Source organism: Rhinoderma darwinii, chromosome 2 (genome assembly GCF_050947455.1).
Source record: "Rhinoderma darwinii isolate aRhiDar2 chromosome 2, aRhiDar2.hap1, whole genome shotgun sequence".
Lineage (NCBI taxonomy): Eukaryota > Metazoa > Chordata > Amphibia > Anura > Rhinodermatidae > Rhinoderma > Rhinoderma darwinii.
Window position 1 is genome coordinate 36407383 of NC_134688.1, and position 19833 is coordinate 36427215.

General features: G+C 40.0%; 1 protein-coding gene across 1 annotated transcript in view; it reads left to right on the plus strand.

Moving 5' to 3' along the window:
* Positions 1 to 19833, plus strand: part of CEP126 (centrosomal protein 126) — a 79956-nt gene that overhangs the window by 30986 nt on the left and 29137 nt on the right. Inside the window, exons 3-4 of the mRNA XM_075851523.1 lie at positions 13469 to 13614; positions 17867 to 17984. Of these exons, the coding sequence (XP_075707638.1) occupies positions 13469 to 13614; positions 17867 to 17984 (264 nt within the window). The remainder of the gene's footprint in view (positions 1 to 13468; positions 13615 to 17866; positions 17985 to 19833) is intronic.

A 19833-nucleotide genomic window follows, 5' to 3' on the forward strand; every position in this document is an offset into this window, starting at 1 on the left:
TGAGGGGTGCAGTTTTCAAAATGGGGTGATTTATGGGGACTTCTAATATATAAGGCCCTCAAAGCCACTTCAGAACTGAACTGGTCCCTGAAAAAATAGGCTTTTGAAATTTTCTTGAAAATATGAGAAATTGCTGCTAAAGTTCTAAGCCTTGTAACGTCCTAGAAAAATAAAAGAATGTTCAAAAAACGATGCTAAAGTAGACATATGGGAAATATAAACTAGTAAGTATTTTGTGTGGTATAACAACTATCTGTTTTACAAGTAGATACATTTAAATTTAGAAAAATGCTAATTTTTGCTAATTTTCTCTAAATCTTGGTATTTTTTACAAATAAATATTAAATTTATCGACCACATTTTTTCCCTAACATAAAGTACAATATGTCACGAGAAAACAATCTCAGAATCACTTGGATAGGTAAAAGCATTCCGGAGTTATTACCACATAAAGTGACACATGTCAGATTTGAAAAATCGGCTTCGTCCTGAAGGCCAAAACAGGCTCAGTCCTGAAGGAGTTAAGAGGGTTAGGGTATGTTCACACGCTGAGAGGCAGTTACGTGTGAAAAGACAGACTGTTAACAGCTGCCTCGTTTCACATGTAAAAGCTCCTCGTAATTTACGAGGCGTCTGAGACGCTCGTAAACCTTGAGCCGTGCTTCATTGATTTCAATGAAGAACGGCTCAAATTACGTGGCAAAGAAGTGCCCTGCATATAATGTATATAAGGGTATGTTCACACGGCCTATTTACGGACGTAATTCGGGCGTTTTGGCCCCGAATTACGTCTGAAAATAGCGCCTCAATAGCGCTGACAAACATCTGCCCATTGAAAGCAATGGGCAGACGTTTGTCTGTTCACACGAGGCGTATATTTACGCGCCGCTGTCAAATGACGGCGCGTAACTAGACGCCCGCGTCAAAGAAGTGACCTGTCACTTCTTTGGCCGTAATTGGAGCCGCTATTCATTGACTCCAATGAATAGCAGCGCTAATTACGGCCGTAATTGACGCGGCGTTCAAGCGCCTGCACATGCCGGTACGGCTGAAATTACGGGGATGTTTTCAGGCTGAAACATCCCCGTAATTTCAGCCGTTACGGACCCCCGCCGTGTGAACATACCCTAAGTGTCCTGCACTTCTTTGCCGAGGCAGTAAATTTACGGGTCGTCGTTTGACAGCTGTCAAACGAGGACTCGTAAATAACAGGTCGTCGGCACAGTACGTCGGCAAACCCATTCAAATGAATGGGCAGATGTTTGCCGACGTATTGTAGCCATATTTTCAGACGTAAAACGAGGCATAATACGCCTCGTATACGTCTGAAATTTGGCCGTGTGAACATACCCTTAAGCTTCCCCATAGGGGGAAAATAATGTAACTGTTCTATACAGATACAAATGGCCTCTGCGGACGAGTGTATCGTTTTGCTTGCAATGACTTTCTTGCCATCAATCTGCCGTCGGCGCGGCTGGGGCATGTGCGGGTGAGGGGTTACTTTAGGAAGATAAAGTATCTTGTACGGCCTTTTGTTACACTAATGCTTGTAGAAAGTATAAACCATTCATTAGCCGGGTGCTGCTGAAACCGACACTGTAACATAACAATCACCTATTTACAATTCATTCTCGTCACTCATTTCCTATTAATGTAACGCTATTTTGAAGATGATCAGGTGGAGATACTGCAGAAATTATTAATATGGTGCCATCTTCTCCCGCACAGAGGGCTTAAAATATAAATCAAGGTGGATTTTCCAGGGATTAATAGAAATCTAGAATACAAGATGCTGCATTTAGGAGATCTGCTCATGGGGTCCAAAAATAAGTTGGTAAAGTGATACACACTGGCGAGCAAAAGTTTGAAAGTGCTTAGAAATGTCTGATGAAAAAGCTTTAATTGTTTGGAAAATACAAAATACCATTACATTTATTAGAAATGAATAGGTAATATATTGTCAATGTCGTATAGGGTAACTCCAGTGAAAATCATAGATTCCCATGTCAATTCTCACTCATACAGACCTATCCACCCTCACTTTTTCTTGAATTGCGCTTGAAGTTATGCAATTTTCATTTTAAGTTATGCAATATGTCATGATACCAATTCAATACAATCTCGTGCCAATCTCGTAAAAAAATTTTTACGTTAAAAGTATGAGTTTTTTAACGTGGAATTCCATGGGTAGCGGATGGCATCCATTAGAGCAGGGGTGGGGAACGTCCGGCCCGTGGGCCGTATAAGGCCCGCAGGATCATTTGTTCCGGCCCGACCTCACTTAAACCGCACTGCCGCCGCGTCATTCGCTACTTGGCTCTGTCCGACCTACTGGTTCACTCCCGGGCCAGCACAGCACGTCCCGACCTCACTCTGACCACCCCTGCCGCCGTGTCATTCCCTCCTTGGCTCCTTCCGCCCACCCTACTCACATTTAGGAGCAGAAGAAAGGCGGACGGAGCCAAGTATGGCGGCGGCCTGAGTGAGGTCGGTGCGTGCCAGCCCAAGAGTGGACCAGTCCGGTCATCTGATCTGAGTCAGTGATGTGAGGTCAGGTGACTCAGGTCAGGTGACCGGACTGGTCCACTCCCGGGCCGGCACAGTCCAGTCACCTGACCTCACGTCTGTGAAGTGAGATCAGATGACTGGACTGGTTCACTCCCATCACAGCACGCCCCGACCTCACTTTGACCGCCGCTGCCGCCGTGTTATTCCCTCCTTTGCTCCGTCCGCCCGCCCTACTCACTCGATGTGAGGTCAGGTGACTTAAAGGTTTTTTTTTTCCTCAAGAGCATTTATGATTTATCCACAGCATATGTCATAAATGTCAGATAGATGCGGGTCCCAGATCTATCTCTAGAACGGGGGCCCCTGAACCCCGTTCTACCTCTTTGTGTTGTGGCTGTAGCTTGTGATTTCCGACCATGAAGAAGAAAACAGCATAGTTCTTGCTGAGCTGCGCTGTTTCCGTAAGACCCATAGAACTGAATGGCAGTTACGGAAACAGCGTAACTCGCATGTTTCTGCTTCTGTAACTGCTATTCCCTACTATGGGAGTTACGGAAACAGCTCAGCGAGCTACGCTGTCTTCTTCTTCAAGTTTGGAAATCAGCCGGCACACAGAAAGGTAGTACGGGATTTAGGGGGCCCGTTCTAGAGATAGGTGAAGGTCCCAGAGGTGGGACCCGCATCTATCTGACATTCATGACATATCCTGTGGAAATGTCATGAATGTCCCTGATGGGAAAACCTCTTCAAGTAAGTCGGAACAACTTTCTGCTACGAGTTCTTTTCAAAACTTACCAAAGAGTCGACTGCGCTCCAAACTGACCAACGCAGTAGCAACATCGTCAATACCGGCCAACGTCACATGCCTCACCACAGAGATTTAGCTCCAGCCATCACATTAGGGTGAGTTAATTGAGTGTAATTTATTTGGTCAAAGATAGCAGGCTCATTTTTAAGTTGATAATTTTGTATGGCCCACGAATGATGTTATATATATAAATATCCAAATGGCCCTTGGCAGAAAAATGTTTCCCCACCCCTGCTTTAGAGTCATCCGTTCCAGCTATCCAGTTAAAAAATGTATACGTTAACTCGTTAGTGATCACCAATAAGCCTTTTCATGACAGTCTAGTTAAAGTCCTGCACGGGTGTCCTGTGTAGACTGGAGCGTGTTCTCGGCTGTCTCACGACAGCCCGGCTCCTGCTCTAACGATCACCCATTGGCGGCCAACAGATGCGATAGCGGGCCACCGTTGGGTTGCAATGGCAGCCAGGGGCCTAGCAAAGGCCCCCAGGCCTGCCCTGGCTATATGCCTATTAGGCCATGCCAGAGGCTCGTTCTAATAGATTGCCTGTCAGTTTAAGGCTATGTTCACACAGGGTATTTTGCCGAGTTTTTTGACGCGGAAACCGCGTCGCAAAACTCGGCAAAAACGGCCCGAGAACGCCTCCCATTGATTTCAATGGGAGGCGTCGGCGTCTTTTTCCCGCGAGCAGTAAAACTGCCTCGCGGGAAAAAGAAGCGACATGCCCTATCTTCGGGCGCTTCCGCCTCTGACCTCCCATTGACTTCAATGGGAGGCAGGAGAAAGCTTATTTCTCGCTGTTTTATGCCCGCGGCGCTCAATGGCCGCGGGCGAAAAACGGCGCGATAATTGCCGCGAAAATCGGCGTGCAGGGAGAGGAATATCTGCCTCAAAGTTCCAAACGGAATTTTGAGGCAGATATTCCTCCCCCAAAATACTCCGTGTGAACATAGCCTTACACTGACAGGCAGTAAGGCTGGGTTCACACGACCTATTTTCAGACGTATACGAGGCGTTTTTTGCCTCGTTTTACGTCTGAAAATACGTCTCAAATACGTTGTCAAACATCTGCCCATTACTTTCTATGGGTATAACGCTGTATTGTTCCCACGACGCGTAATTTTACGCGCCGTACGGCAATTACGACGCGTAAAATTACGCCTCGTAAAAAGAAGTGCAGGACACTTCTTTGGACGTTTTTGGAGCTGTTTTCTCATAGACTCCAATGAAAACAGCTCCAAAAACGTACGTAAAAAACGCCGCGAAAACGGCGCGAAAAACGCTGCGAAAAATGCGAGTTGGTCAAAAAACGTCTGAAAAACAGGGGCTGTTTTCCCTTGAAAACAGCTCTGTATTTTCAGACGTTTTTGGTCACTACGTGTGCACATACCCTAACGCTTTGGTATACTAAGTATGCAAAAGCAGTATAGAAGCGTTTAAAAGATCACATAGTAAAATCTCCTAGTGGGACTATAGAAATAAATAATTAATGTGGAATCTAAATTATTAATAAAGGTGCACAGTAAAAAAAAAATATATAGTTTTCCTTAAAAAGTGGTTTTATTTTGTAAAAGTGTCAAAAAAAAAGTACACATATATGGTATCGCTGCGATCGTAATGTCCCCAACAATATAGTTAACATGTCATATAAACCGCAAGGTGAATGCCATAGAAAAGAAACGCAAAAAACTACAACGGAATTGCTGTGCTTTCCATTGCCCCCCAAAAAAATTATAATAAAAGTAATCAATAAGTAATCAATTAATCAATAAGTCCCATGTACCTCAAAATTGTACCAATGAAAACTGCATCTCGTTCTGCAAAAATGAGCCCACATATGGCCACATCAACAGAAAAATACAGAAGTTATTTTTTTCTTCGAAAGCGACGATGCAAAAATTAATAATTTTAGTTTAGAAGTGTTTTTATTGTGCAAAAGTAGCAAAACAGAATTAACCTATTGCGGAATTTCAGGGTTTTTTTCTATTACCCTCCAAAAAAAGTTTAAAAGTCAATCGAGAAAATATAACTATCCCAAAATGGTGCCATTAACCTATTAGTGACCACAAATACGTCTTCTCACGGCGGTAACTAAGGGGCCTTTTCATGGTGGCCCAGTCTAAGTCCTGCACGGATGTCCCGTGCAGGCTGGAACGGGTGCTTGGATGTCTGATGACAGCCTGGCTCCTGCTCCAACAGTAGCGATCGAAGTTTACTTTGATCGTGGCTGTTTAACCCGTTAAATGCTGTGGTCAATAGCTCCTGATGCTTTTTTCGCGACCGTTTTTGGAGCTGTTTTCAATAGCGTCTGCGAAAAACGGCTCCAAAAACTTCCCAAGATGTTACCTGCACTTCTTTTTCGCGGCCGTTTTTTTTAAGCGGCCGTTTAAAAAATGGCCCGTCGGAACAGAACGCCGTTTTTCCTATTGAAATCAATGGGCAGATGTTTGGTGGCATTCTGCTACCGATTTTTCGTCCGTTTACGGCCCGAAAAACGGACGAAAATAGGCCATGTGAACATACCCTTAGGACGTGTCGGACGCATGTTCTAATAGATGGCCTGTCAGTTTTACACGGGCAGGCAATAATGCTCTTGTATTCTAAGTATACCAAAGTATTATTACAGCGATTAAAAGATCGCATAGTGAAGTCCCCTAGTCGGACAAAAAAAGAAGTAACTAATGTTAAATAAAAATGTATAATAAAGATTACACTAAAAAAACAAAAAAAAACATTTTTTTTTATAATTGGTTTTATTTAATAAAAGTGTAAAAATTGAATAAAGGTACACATACAGTGAAGGAAATAAGTATTTGATCCCTTGCTGATTTTGTAAGTTTGCCCACTGTCAAAGTCATGAACAGTCTAGAATTTTTAGGCTAGGTTAATTTTACCAGTGAGAGATAGATTATATTTATGTGCACAGAGAAATAATTATTTGATCCCTTTGGCAAACAAGACTTAATACTTGGTGGCAAAACCCTTGTTGGCAAGCACAGCAGTCAGACGTTTTTTGTAGTTGATGATGAGGTTTGCACACATGTTAGATGGAATTTTGGCCCACTCCTCTTTGCAGATCATCTGTAAATCATTACGATTTTGAGGCTGTCGCTTGGCAACTCGGATCTTCAGCTCCCTCCATAAGTTTTCGATGGGATTAAGGTCTGGAGATTAAGGTCTCCTGTCCACAGACTCAAATACTTATTTCCTTCACTGTATATGGTATCACCGTGACCAAAATGACTTAAACAATTAAACAATTAAGTTAACATGTAATTTATACCGCAAGGTGAATGCCGTAAAAAAAAACACGCAAAAAACTACGGCAAAATTGCTATTTTTTTCCATTGCCCCCCAAAAAAGTCATAATAAAAGTTTGTCAATAAGTCCCATGTACCCCAAAACAGTACCAATCAAAACTACATCTCATCCCGCTAAAAACAAGCCCTCATATCACTACATGACTAAAAAATAAAAAAGTTATAGCTCTGAATGCGACGATGTAAAAAAAAAATTGTTTCGTCATGAGGGCCTAAAATAAGCTGTTCACTAAGGGGTTAAAGGTATACATTTTTGTAGGTACAGGTGTCTTTTATTTTTTTTTCTACACATAATTTTTTCTTTTATTTTTTTTAGCATTTTTAGGCTTATAGTTTAAAAAAAAAAAAAAAAAAGCTGATTTTTAGCTCATTTATTCTGGTAATAATATAATGTTACCCTAAGGCCTCATCCACATGACCGTGCTTTTGTGTCCACAATTTAGCCACAGTTTTGCAAATAAATTGCGGACCCATTCATTCCTATGGCCCTATTCACACGAACGTGGTTTTCACAGATTCATGCTGGGACCACGAATCCGGGCTTCAAAAACTCAGGACAAGTAATTTTATGGTGTGGAGTTGCGGCTTCACAATCTGGTGACATCATTTTATTTTCTTGTGGATCCGTGAATCTCGGGGTTTGGGATTTCAGGCCTTAACTGGAGTTTCTCTTCATCATTCTTTTTCCATATGAGTTCAATTATGTATTTTGATCCATAGTCTACGGAAAGTTTTGCAACTTTCTAATATACTTTTAATGCCTTAATTTTCAAGATCTTGGCTTGCTTTAAGTGAATGGAAATATTTATTGTTTAGTTACAATGAATCAGTGGTATGGAAAAAGTGAGCCTATTTGTTTTTAGGCTTTAGTAACACGACCGTATTTGTGATCTGTGTGAGATCTACTATCTATTCAATGCCAAACAGGTTTGGATCCTATTAAAGAAAAGTAGGAAAAGTGTTCCCAGTAATAAGATCCAATCTTGTATTTGGCCCAAAAAGAGTGCTACCCTACTCTGGGCTACTGAGAACGGTGTCATGTTGCCCCTCTAGACTTTGCTGAGAGGGACCAAGAAAGGCAGGGGCAGGGGCACTGGTCTTTGTGCCCTTTACCCTTAGGTCTTATTCACACAGTGCAATTTAGGTGCAGTTTTATATACAGTTTTTGTAGCCACAACCAAGAATGGATCGTGAGGGGGGACCATGTAGGGAAGATACCACATTTCCTCTTTTTTTAATCCTCGTGGCTTCAAAAACTGCATTAAAAAAACTGCACTGTGTGAATGTACCCTATGATTGTCTATGCAGTATTATGACGAGATTCTGGCCGACGCATGGAAAAGGGAGGAGTGTACTGAAGTGAAGGTAAGTATTTCGTCTGTCATAGTCACTATGGTATCACCTACGAATGTCTTCAGACTGGATTGTCTTTATTTATAAGTCAAGTAGAGTGCTAGGAGACATATGACTAACAGAACATTGCATGCAGCGTGTGCGTTCACGTGACGGAGCCCGTAATAATCCTGTTTGAGCTACAGCAGGGTTGTGGTGTTGTGTAAGTCATGTTTGATCACTGCTGTCATTCACATCAGTAAAGGTTTCTGCCCGAGGCTGTTGGGTTTCTTGAAAGGAGCTTTTACGGAGGTGCGACCATCTGCAGATATAAGTCGTATTGATAAACACAATTATAGAGATGGAATTGCAGGAGAGATATTTGTTCACCAATTTTACTGAGTCACATCACAATTGTTCGATGGAAGAACCACTCCTTGTTGGTTATGTACATAGTGTGCGGCTTGGCACTGCCCATTGTCCTAGCTAGATTCTAATTGAATGGCTAAAAATACAAATCACAGATATTATATAACTTATTAGTGACTTGATGTGTGTCTCAGTGCAAAGCATCTGTATCTTTTCCATTGTGTTGGTGGGGGGGAGGTTTCTGGGAAACGTATGCGTTAGAACAATGGTCTTCAACCCGTGGTTCTGCAGCTGTAGAAAGACTACAACTCCCATGAGCGTGAGTGGATTGGACAAGACCAATCTCCAGTCAGATGCCAGATTTTATTTCCGTATATGTAGAAGAGAAGAACACCCACAGAAGGAAGAGACGTGTCACCTGCTTACCCCAATTTTCAAATCTGAGCCCTTTCGTCACGATTGTCATTTTGATTCTGGTGTCACTTAGACCATACGTTTTTCATAATATATATAGTCCGGCCTGTTGCTGCAAGCCAAGAAAATATCCTCAGTACTACGGCCTTCCAGAATTTTAAGCACCCCCCCCGATCCTCTCTAAAAAAAACAACAACAATGAGTCCACAGTGCCCAGAGCACCATCAACACTTGGTACACAAGAGCAAATGCTCTCATGGACTGAATTATTTTAAAACCCCCCCTTAGACAGTTTTTGACAAGGAAACAGCGTCATGTCACCTGCCTGCCTTGTAATTTTTACCTGACCGTTCTTGTCCTGTCTTGGCATCTGTCCTCCGAGCTTACACAGTGACCCATCTTTCTGTATCATGGACGTTCCTCTGTTCTGCACTAAATAACTACTGGTGACCACAAATGGAGCAATCTTACTGGGCGCCCTGGGCAATGACATCCATGGGCCCCTTACCTTCCACCATAGTCTTGCTACATTTGAACTGGGTTAATACATTGGGGGGGGGGGGGTTATCAGCCTTTTGTGAAACGTCAGAAATGGGCCCAGAAGTTTTGGCCTTTCTATGCTGCCCTCGCCACTTTTGTGGTCACAGTGGGCCATCAATATATGATCGGTCGAAATCCGACTCCTGGCACCCCCGCCGATCTGCTGTTTTTAAGGGGCCGCACTGCTTGTCCCCTTCATTCCCTTTACTGCTCACACTGTGAATCGCCGACACACTTGTAGCAGTGGTTCACAGACTTTTACTATGGGACAAGTGCGTCGGCGATTCACAGTGTGAGCAGTAAAGGAAATGAAGAGGAAGCAGTGGTCGTATGAGCCCAGCGGTCCCTTTAAAACAGATGATCGGCGGGGGTATCGGGAGTCGGACCCCAACCAATCAGATATTGATTGTCTATCCTGAGAATAGGCCATGAATTTTGTGGGACTGGACAACCCCTTTAATCTGGTTTTGGCTCCTTGTAGAGGTATGGATGTCCCTGATCCTATGTTCACAATACAGATGTCTTACTCTCTGAAGCGCTAATAGGGCTCAATCATAGTAGGATTCCCATACGCAGATGTGACCATTTGGGGAGCCATTTAGTGTGTATAATTGCACCCCTAGATAAGCTTCATTACAGATTGCTTTTAAAGAGGATAAATGGCAGAGAGAGGTTAATGCAGAGCTGGACAAATCTCAGCCAGGCTGGTGATGTACATGGCTACTAACAAATTCAACCTGGCTCCTTGGATGCTATAACTGGCTCCATAAATGGGTTTTTCCCACTATATTAAATTACGTCATATCACTAGGATATGCCTTCGCTTACTAATCGTTGGGGCTCCGACTGCCGGGACACCCCCCCCCCCCTGATCCCCAGGATGGTCATTCACTTGAATTGGACTGTGATGCAGTTACAGGTGTGCCGATGTGCAGGGAATGAACCAATAGGACGTCTTTCCCTTCTTACTTGTGATCGGCATGGGTCCCAGAGGTCGGACCCCCACCGATCATAATCTTATGACATATCCTAGTGGTATGCCTTAATATTATTTAATAGGAATAAACCTTTGCCAGTTCATATTCTTTGCTGCCTTCTAGAAAATTGGGAGGAATCAGTCGCTCTACATGAGTAGTGACAATTGAATGTTCATCACAGTGAGTCAGAGCTTCTCTTATAATGTAATGCGATTTATTACGTATAATTATTCAGCAGAATGTTAATACGTGGTGAAAACGTATCTTATTCTACTAAAGAGTCACCCGTGGAATGTTGCTGATAATTCAGGTACAGTAAGTCTGAGTTCACACGTCGCAGATTTTGTTGTGGATTTGGCATAGATATGACCCTTTGCAAAGGTTCAAATCTGCATTAAAAATCTGTGACAAATCATGTGTATTCAGCCTGTTCACACGCTTAGCAAAAAACGTCTGAAAATACGGAGCTGTTGTCAAGGGAAAACAGCTCCTGATTTTCAGATGTTTTTTAAGCCACTCGCGATTTTCACTGCGTTTTTTTACGGCCGTTTTTGAGCTGTTTTCTATAGAGTCTATGAAAAACGGCTCCAAAAAGGTCCCAAGAAGTGACATGTACTTCTTTTTCACGGCCGTTTTTTTACGCCGCCATTTTTCAAAAAGGCCGCGTAAAAAAACGGCCCATCGGAACAGAACGCTGTTTTCCCCATTGAAATCAATGGGCAGATGTTTGGAGGAGTTCTGCTTCCGATTTTTCTGCCATTTTTCGGGTGTTTTCGGCCGTGTGAACATACCCTAAATGTTTTGTCTACCGCCATTCTGATCATCCAAGGCTTTCATGCGTGCACTACCACAGTACCGGCATATCTACCAATTTATATACCCAGAGCATTCATAGTGCCAGTGTATTTATAGAACTTGATTCTCTCTTTCATTAGATTAGAAAGTTTGCACACATTTAAGAAAAGTTGCAGGCACATCCGTGGTCATATCAGAGACAGAGCACACTTATGAGTGTATGTATGCAGTCTATCTACTAAGCGATAGTTTAGTCTCTGTTCACATCTGACAGGAAGAATATCACTATTATTAAGTTAATAGGGTCCGTCGGGAGCGGTCGTATCCATCGTACAAAGAATCCGCCACTGCGTCTTAGTTTCCAGTATAAACAAAAACCAGAACACAGATGTAAACCCAGCTTTATTGAACCCAATAGTTTCCATTTTTGCTAAAAGAAGATATCCATGTAGGTTCAAATGAATTTTGTTTGTGATAGTTTTTTTTAAAGCTATACGTGTAGTAATCCTGTAATTTATTTAAAGGGTACGTCCTCCTTTGCAGCTATTTTTATTGCTCTAATGTAAAATAAAAACTGAAGAAAACTGCCAAACATTCTTCATCACAAAAAGTCCTTCCGTTTCGTGCAAACAGCTCTTATGCAGACCTATGTGGCTCCTTGGTTTCAGACTACAAACAAACTCTGTGTGGAGTCTGATCCTCGCCACCTCTTCTTTCTAACCACAGACAGTAGAGTTGAGGCCAGGTGAAAAGGATTTTACACGTGACTTCATGATCCGACTACACATAGAGATTGTTTGTAGTCTGTTACCTTGGATACACATACAGGAGCTGTAACCATCAACTGTGAATGCAGCTCTGGAGTCGGTAACTCCGAGTCAGTACAAGATAAGTAATCGAATATGTTTCCAAAGATCCTGAACTTTTTATGTAGTTTAATGGTAAGATTAACTGTAAAATGACATTCAAAGGAGAATGTTAATATGGATATATGTAACCAAAACAATCATGAGAAATCAAGCGCGTGGTTTATTCATGTCGCTACACATCTGATAATGTTATGTGACCACATGGGCATGACATCACAAGGATGGTTCATCACAACGCTGTTATCGTTTATATAGAATGTGGCGCTTACAAAGTGGCAACCTATGGGTATGTAACTTTTTGAAGAGGATTCTATGTCCTGGAAAACGTCTTTAAAAAAGCTTATTCATTGGGTTATATTCAATATTACAGGATAGTCTTGCCAACCATACTCCCCGGCCAAGACGTTCAAGTGACATCAAGACAAAACCCTTGTAAATACCCTATTTGGTTTTTTGAGTTAAAGACTGGGATACCTCGTTCGGGATCCCCATCTATTATCCAGAGCAGACAGCGTCTACAAAGAGTTTTCCTATGGAGAACCCAGCAAGACCATACATTATATAAACAGCCTATTGATTTCAATAAGCTCCATGTAATGCATCATATTCCCTGCGGTGGCGCTGCAGGGAAATTGAACACTTGTTGCTGGGTTCCTCCAATGATTACAAGTGATCGCTTGGGGTCCCACTTGTGAGACGACCTGTAATGAGCTAATTTTTAGGAAACCCTTCTCACAAAAAAAGAATTGTCCAAAGCAAACAACCCCTTTATTGTTGGCAAATCTAATTTTGTCTGTTCTGATCTTGGCCTGGTCCGGAGACTTTGAAATAAAATAATTGAAAGAAAATTTGTTGAGCGCCTCAAAAAAATGTTGTCTATAAAATGACACTTGTGTTGGCATTTGCTCAGGTAGCGCCACGTGTCTGCCAAGTAATAATGTTTTGAACTGCGTGTACTGTACATAATGTTAATGAGCCAAGTAATAATTAATTATCATCTCTGTGCTGCGGCATTACCTAAGACATTTTCTCTTTCGAATGACATATCAGTTGCAGGGACGATCTGTGTTGAGCGTTTTTAGAGGTAAGATTTACATGTATTTTTAGGTTTTTATTGTCCCTTAATGTTCGTGTCAGTCACTATACAGCACAACCCTCTGTACCCGTCATTGTATCTCGGTGAGATCCGTTGGCGTCGTTACATGGAATGTCAGCCCTGAGACATCTGTCAATTTACGCCACATTTTAGGTATGGCTTTTTTTTATTTTACAAGGTATTTACGACATTGTGAGCTGTGAACAGGGTGTGAACCACATATTTTATAGACCTGTACGAGCCGAGACAGCTGCCTTCAGAATAAATCTCCTCCTGTGTAATGTTACATTTTACTATCAGGTCTGCTCATTTATCACTTGAGATTCAGATTTATTTTACAGCTAATTACTTTGTAGTTTTTTTTTTTATTATTATTATTATTATTAGAATTTTTATAGATATATATATATATGATCTTTATTTTTTTTACTTTTTTTATTAGAGCGCTTGAGGAAAAACAAAGAGAAGAGGAACAAAAGGAGCAGAGGTTCCGGGAAGAAGTTCTTCAGCAGAGAAAGTTCAAACTTCAAGAAGCAACAGAAAAGTTTCAGCGGGCTCACCTCCCCCCATCACAGCGCAGGAGGCCTGGTGAGTGACTACTCGGTAGACCACCTGGAATAATATGTGGCTAGTCCGGATATGTGCTAGCCATAGAAAGTACAAAGCTTTTATGACCTTTTATACCTGTAAGGATACATTGTTGTGGCAAGTTACTACCAGTCATTATTATTTATGGCAGTTTATGTTATTATTATGTGTTTTTAACATTTATAATCATTTAATTTAAAGGGGTTTGTCCGGGATGAAATACTTTTTTAGTATTGGCCATATCGGAGGTTATTTAATAGAAATAAATTCATTTTCTAAGTTGCTTGTATTAGAAATTCTTCTTCCTTGATCATAGGTGCGGTCCCTGTTTTGTCGGTACCTTGTCTGGAATACAGCTATATACATCAGCCAGAGGCGTTAATTCAAGCTTCTGGGCCCCAATGCCAAATGTGTAACCGGGCCCCCACTTACCATGTGCCATTGATAATACCGGTGTCTACTAATGTGGCAGGAGGGCCTTTAGGCACCAGAGCCCACATGCGACTGCTACCTCTGCACCCCCTATAGCTACTCCCTTGACAGCAGCCATGTGGCCTCTAATATTAACCCCTAAGGCAAAGACTTTATTTATTTTTCGTTTTTCACTCCCCACATTCCAAGAGCCATAACTTTATATGATACCAAATTTATATAGTTTTTTTTTTATTTTACAACTTTTTTTAAAAAATATATATATATATATATATTTGTTATAAAAAAAATTTATTGGTACCATGTTTTGGTACATACAACTTTTTTGATCACTTTTTATTACAATTCTTTTTAGAGCTAAGTTGACCAAAAAGCAGCGATTTTGGCGTGTTACATTTTTTGTCTTTTACGGTGCTCACCGCGCGAGTTAAATAATGGTATATTGTAATAGTTCGGACTTTTACGGACACAGCTATACACGTTTTGTTTATTTTTCTTATTTTTTACATTACTTTAGAGGAAAAATGGGAAAAGGGGGTTGTTTGGAACTTTTAATATATATTCTTTTTTTTCACTACTAATAACTTTATTAAACTTTTTTTTACACCCCTAGGGGACTTGAACCAGCGATTGTTAGATCGCTGGTACAATATACTGCAATACTAATGTATTGTAGTATATTCTCATTTTTACAGGCTTTTGTTAAGCCGTGCCAGAGACACGGTTTAACAGAGGCAGTCAAAAGGCAGACCTGGGGCATTTATTAGGCCCTTGGGCTGCCATGACAATTATTGGCACTCCCCGATTGCGTTGTGGGTGCGCCAATGAGCTGTCCCTGGCCGCAGCTGAAACACTCAGCGTAGTGCGCTCAGCCCGTGAGCGCGCCCCATACTTTCCTATAACGCTTATCAAGAAAATGTATGTCATAATGAGTCAAGGGGTTAATAATAATAGACCACTAATAGTAATAGATAATGAGTCAAGGGGTTAATAATAATAGACCACTAATAGTAATAGATCCGACTGTGTACAAAGACATTGCCAGATCAAATAATTAAATAAAGGGGTTGTCTGGTTTCAGCAAATTAATGTTATTTTTTGTATAATTAAAAGTTACCAGACAAGCCCTTTAAGCGGCCGCATGACTAGGTCACGTGGCCACTGTACGGAGCTGTGCAGTGTATGATGTAAGGTTTTGGATGGGAGGTAATGAAGGGGCTGGGTTGCATTTAAAGAGTCTCTGTCACCACATTATAAGTGCCCCATCTTGTACATAATATGATCGGCACTGTAATGTAGATTACAGCAGTGTTTTTTATTTAGAAAAACGATTTATTATTTAGAAAAACGTTACCGAAGTCTCGGGATTGTGAATAGACATCTCGTCCTGGCTGGAGGTGATGTCTATTCACTGTCAAGACACTTCAGTAACGTTATTGTGTGAGTATGTGACTGCACATAGTGAGCAACGCAGGATCCCTATGTGCTGAGTACATGAATTGAGAGAAGTGCATGACGCTGATTGGTCACTGATTGGTCAGCGTCATACACTTCTCTCCACAATGCCCACTTGGTCAAAAAGTAAAAACACGCCCAGTTGTCTATTAAGAAAGTCATTAGCATAAAGCTAATATAGGTCATAACTTGGCGAAAATAGATAGTTTTTCTAAATAAAAAGCACTGCTGTTATCTACATTACAGCGCCGATCACATCATGTACAAGATAAGCCACTTATAATGTGGTGACAGAGCCTCTGTAAGGGAAGAATAAAATAAGAAGAATTTTTAATATACGTAAATTAGAAATTTTATTTATTTGCATTACCATGGTCACTTATGACCAGTGCTAAAAATGTATTTAATCCCAGACGATCCCCTGTAATACACCTGTCAGCGACTAGAAATTTAGGCTGCACAAGCTAAACTACAAATAGCAGTTTGGGTTCTCCCGGGTAACTTTCATGGGTAGGGTACCTAAAAGACTATGGGGGGGGGGGGGTTCTGGTAGTCTCTATAGAAATTAGTCAGTTATTAGATCCTGTGAAAAGGAATAGAATCCGCCATCAATAGTATAATGTCTATGGCTTGTTTAATTTAAATAAATCTAGAATTCAGTGCTGTTTAATTTCTTAATATATCTTTAACGTGGTCAGAGTTCTTATTTTTCTGATACAGAGCTCCAAATCGAGTACATAGACATTGAGATAAATGATAAAATTATATGTGCCTGCAGCCACCACTAGAGGGGGCTTACTGCATAATGTTTATACATTTGACTCAATAATAATATAGTAAGCTCCCTCTAATGGTGGCTGCTGGCAGACAGAATTTTATAATTTAACTTTGTCTCAGCAGAGGATTTGGAGCTTTGTAATAGAAAGACAAGGCTCTGACCGCTATAAAGATATGACATTGAAAGGTGGACATTCCCTTTAAACTAAATGTGCTATGAATAATTGTCACTTTCCTTCATTCACATGTTGGTGAGGGAGGATGGGATTTTTCTAGACTGGATAGAACTAATACTAATATTCCACTAATGCTAATAGGCCACTAATGCTAATAGACTACTAATAGACCACTAATACTAATAGCCTAGTAATTGACCACTTATACTAATAGACTAGTAATTGACCACTAATACTACTAATAGACTAGTAATAGACCAATAATAGTAATAGACCACTAATACTAATAGACTAGTAATAGACCAATAATAGTAATAGACCACTAATACTAATAGACTAGTAATAGACCAATAATAGTAATAGACCACTAATACTAAGAGACTAGTAATACACCACTAATACTAATAGACCACTAATACTAAGAGACTAGTAATACACCACTAATACTAATAGACCACTAATACTAAGAGACTAGTAATAGACCAATAATAGTAATAGACCACTAATACTAATAGACTAGTAATAGACCAATAATAGTAATAGACCACTAATACTAAGAGACTAGTAATACACCACTAATACTAATAGACCACTAATACTGAGACTAGTAATACACCACTAATACTAATAGACCACTAATACTAATAGACTAGTAATAGACCAATAATAGTAATAGACCACTAATACTAAGAGACTAGTAATAGACCACTAATAGTAAGACTAGTAATACACCACTAATAGTAATAGACCACTAATACTAAGAGACTAGTAATACACCACTAATACTAAGAGACTAGTAATACACTACTAATAGACTAGTAATACTAAGAGACTAGTAATAGACCACTAATACTAAGAGACTAGTAATACACCACTAATAGTAATAGACCACTAATACTAAGAGACTAGTAATACACCACTAATACTAATAGACCACTAATACTAAGAGACTAGTAATAGACCAATAATAGTAATAAACCACTAACGGTAATAGATCTGTCTGTGTACAAAGACTGGATAGAACTTTCCAGTCTAGGGGAAGGTTAAATGTGGTGCCCAGTGCAGTGAATCATGGTCTAATTGTCCACTTCTCCGTTGATGTTCGTCACCATGAGCGGCCCTATATCTGGATTAGTTGGGATCCCAGCTTCCAAACTCCCACAGATTGACGTCGTGATTGACATATGATCCATGTGCTTAGAACAGGGCACGTAGGGTAGGACTTCTGGGGTTCTTACCTCCTCAGATATCTACCACAGTTCACATCCAGAATAAAGGGGGTTTTGAATCGGGGTGCCACCTCTATTAAAGTCATAAGCCGTAATGGAAATATTGAAAGGGATTGTCCAAAATGAGCAACCCCTTTAATTAAGAGTGGTATTAATTCTGGTGTTTATCCATTTCTTTTGCAGCTTATACTGTTTATAACAGGCCAACTCCGAAACTTGAAGATGCACTTGACCAAATTCAGGGATCCATCCCCTCCACCTATTACTATGTATCCAATCAGAGGAGCCCCAATAGCACAAGGTACTTTATAATGCCTGCGTTTCTGCTTGTATATTTATTGTATCGGTGGCTTGTATGAACTGCTTATCTGTGGTCCCCGATGCAATTTTTGGATTTTCAAAGTCTTTTCTATAACTGTTTGTTTATATTTCTAATTGGAGATCATATAATTCAGACTAAAAAGAATATGTCCGTATGACAGTCACATCGGCCAAGCCTAAGCGCCATTCATCTGTTGACCAGCGTTTCATTGGTTTGTTTCCATGTCGCTTTATAGAAGTGACCAGTCACCCAAAAAATTAGAGCTGCCTACAACCAACCCATAACCCAATGGTAGAGAAATATTTTGTTTTGGAATTCTTCCAGAATCTTTAGTTGTGACTTTTTAAGTTTGAGAGGAAATCAAATACTACTAACCAAGAATTGCCTGAAACGGAATTCTGATGGTGGTCGTTCTAAGCCGGAAAGATGATCTCAGCCCCATTAGTAGGTTCCCATTTATACCAATACAGTGTTTAATCTATTCCACCAAGTCATAAAACATCAGGCCCTTCCATGACCAGGACAGCACTGCAAGACATAAACCTTACCCCACAACCTGCCCATAACCCAAGAAGAACTGAAGTTATTGCCGACAATTGACTCTATATCTATCAATCACAAATCTATCTATCTATCTATCTATCTATCTCATATCTATCTATCTATCTATCTATCTATCTATCTATCTATCTATCTATCTATCTATCTATCTATCTATCTATCTATCTCATATCTATCTATCTATCTATCAATCACAAATCTATCTATCTATCTATCTATCTATCTATCTATCTCATATCTATCTATCTATCTATCTATCTATCTATCTATCTATCTATCTATCTATCTATCTATCTATCTATCTATCTATCTATCTATCTATCTATCTATCTATCAATCTATCTATCTATCTCATATCTATCTCATATCTATCTATCTATCTATCTATCTATCTATCTATCTCATATCTATCTATCTATCTATCAATCACAAATCTATCTATCTATCTATCTATCTATCTATCTCATATCTATCTATCTATCTATCTATCTATCTATCTATCTATCTATCAATCTATCTATCTCATATCTATCTATCTATCTATCAATCACAAATCTATCTATCTATCTATCTATCTATCTCATATCTATCTATCTATCTATCTATCTATCTATCTATCTATCTATCTATCTATCTATCCCATATCTATCTATCTATCTATCTATCCCATATCTATCTATCTATCTATCTATCTATCTATCCCATATCTATCTATCTATCTATCTATCTATCTCATATCTATCTATCTCATATCTATCTATCTATCTATCTATCTATCTATCTATCTATCTATCATCTATCTATCTATCTATCTATCTATCTATCTATCTATCTGTCTGTCTATCTATCTCATATCTATCTATCTATCTATCTATCTATCTATCTATCTATCTATCTATCTATCTATCTATCTATGTATCTATCTATCTGTCTATCTATCTATCTCTCATCATCTATCTATCTATCATCTATCTCTCATCATCTATCTATCTATCTATCTATCTATCTATCTATCTATCTATCTATCTATCTATCTGTCTGTCTGTCTGTCTGTCTGTCTGTCTGTCTGTCTATCTATCTCATATCTATCTATCTATCTATCTCCAGTATATATACACTATAGTGTACTTATATGCATACTCAGTGACCATGTGACTATATATTTTGTCAATAGCCTTTAAAATGGCTGACACTGGTTGCAACTCTTTGTCCCCTAATACAGTAGGAAGAGCAGCTCTGGAGTACAAACTGGTGCTCTAACAAGGGA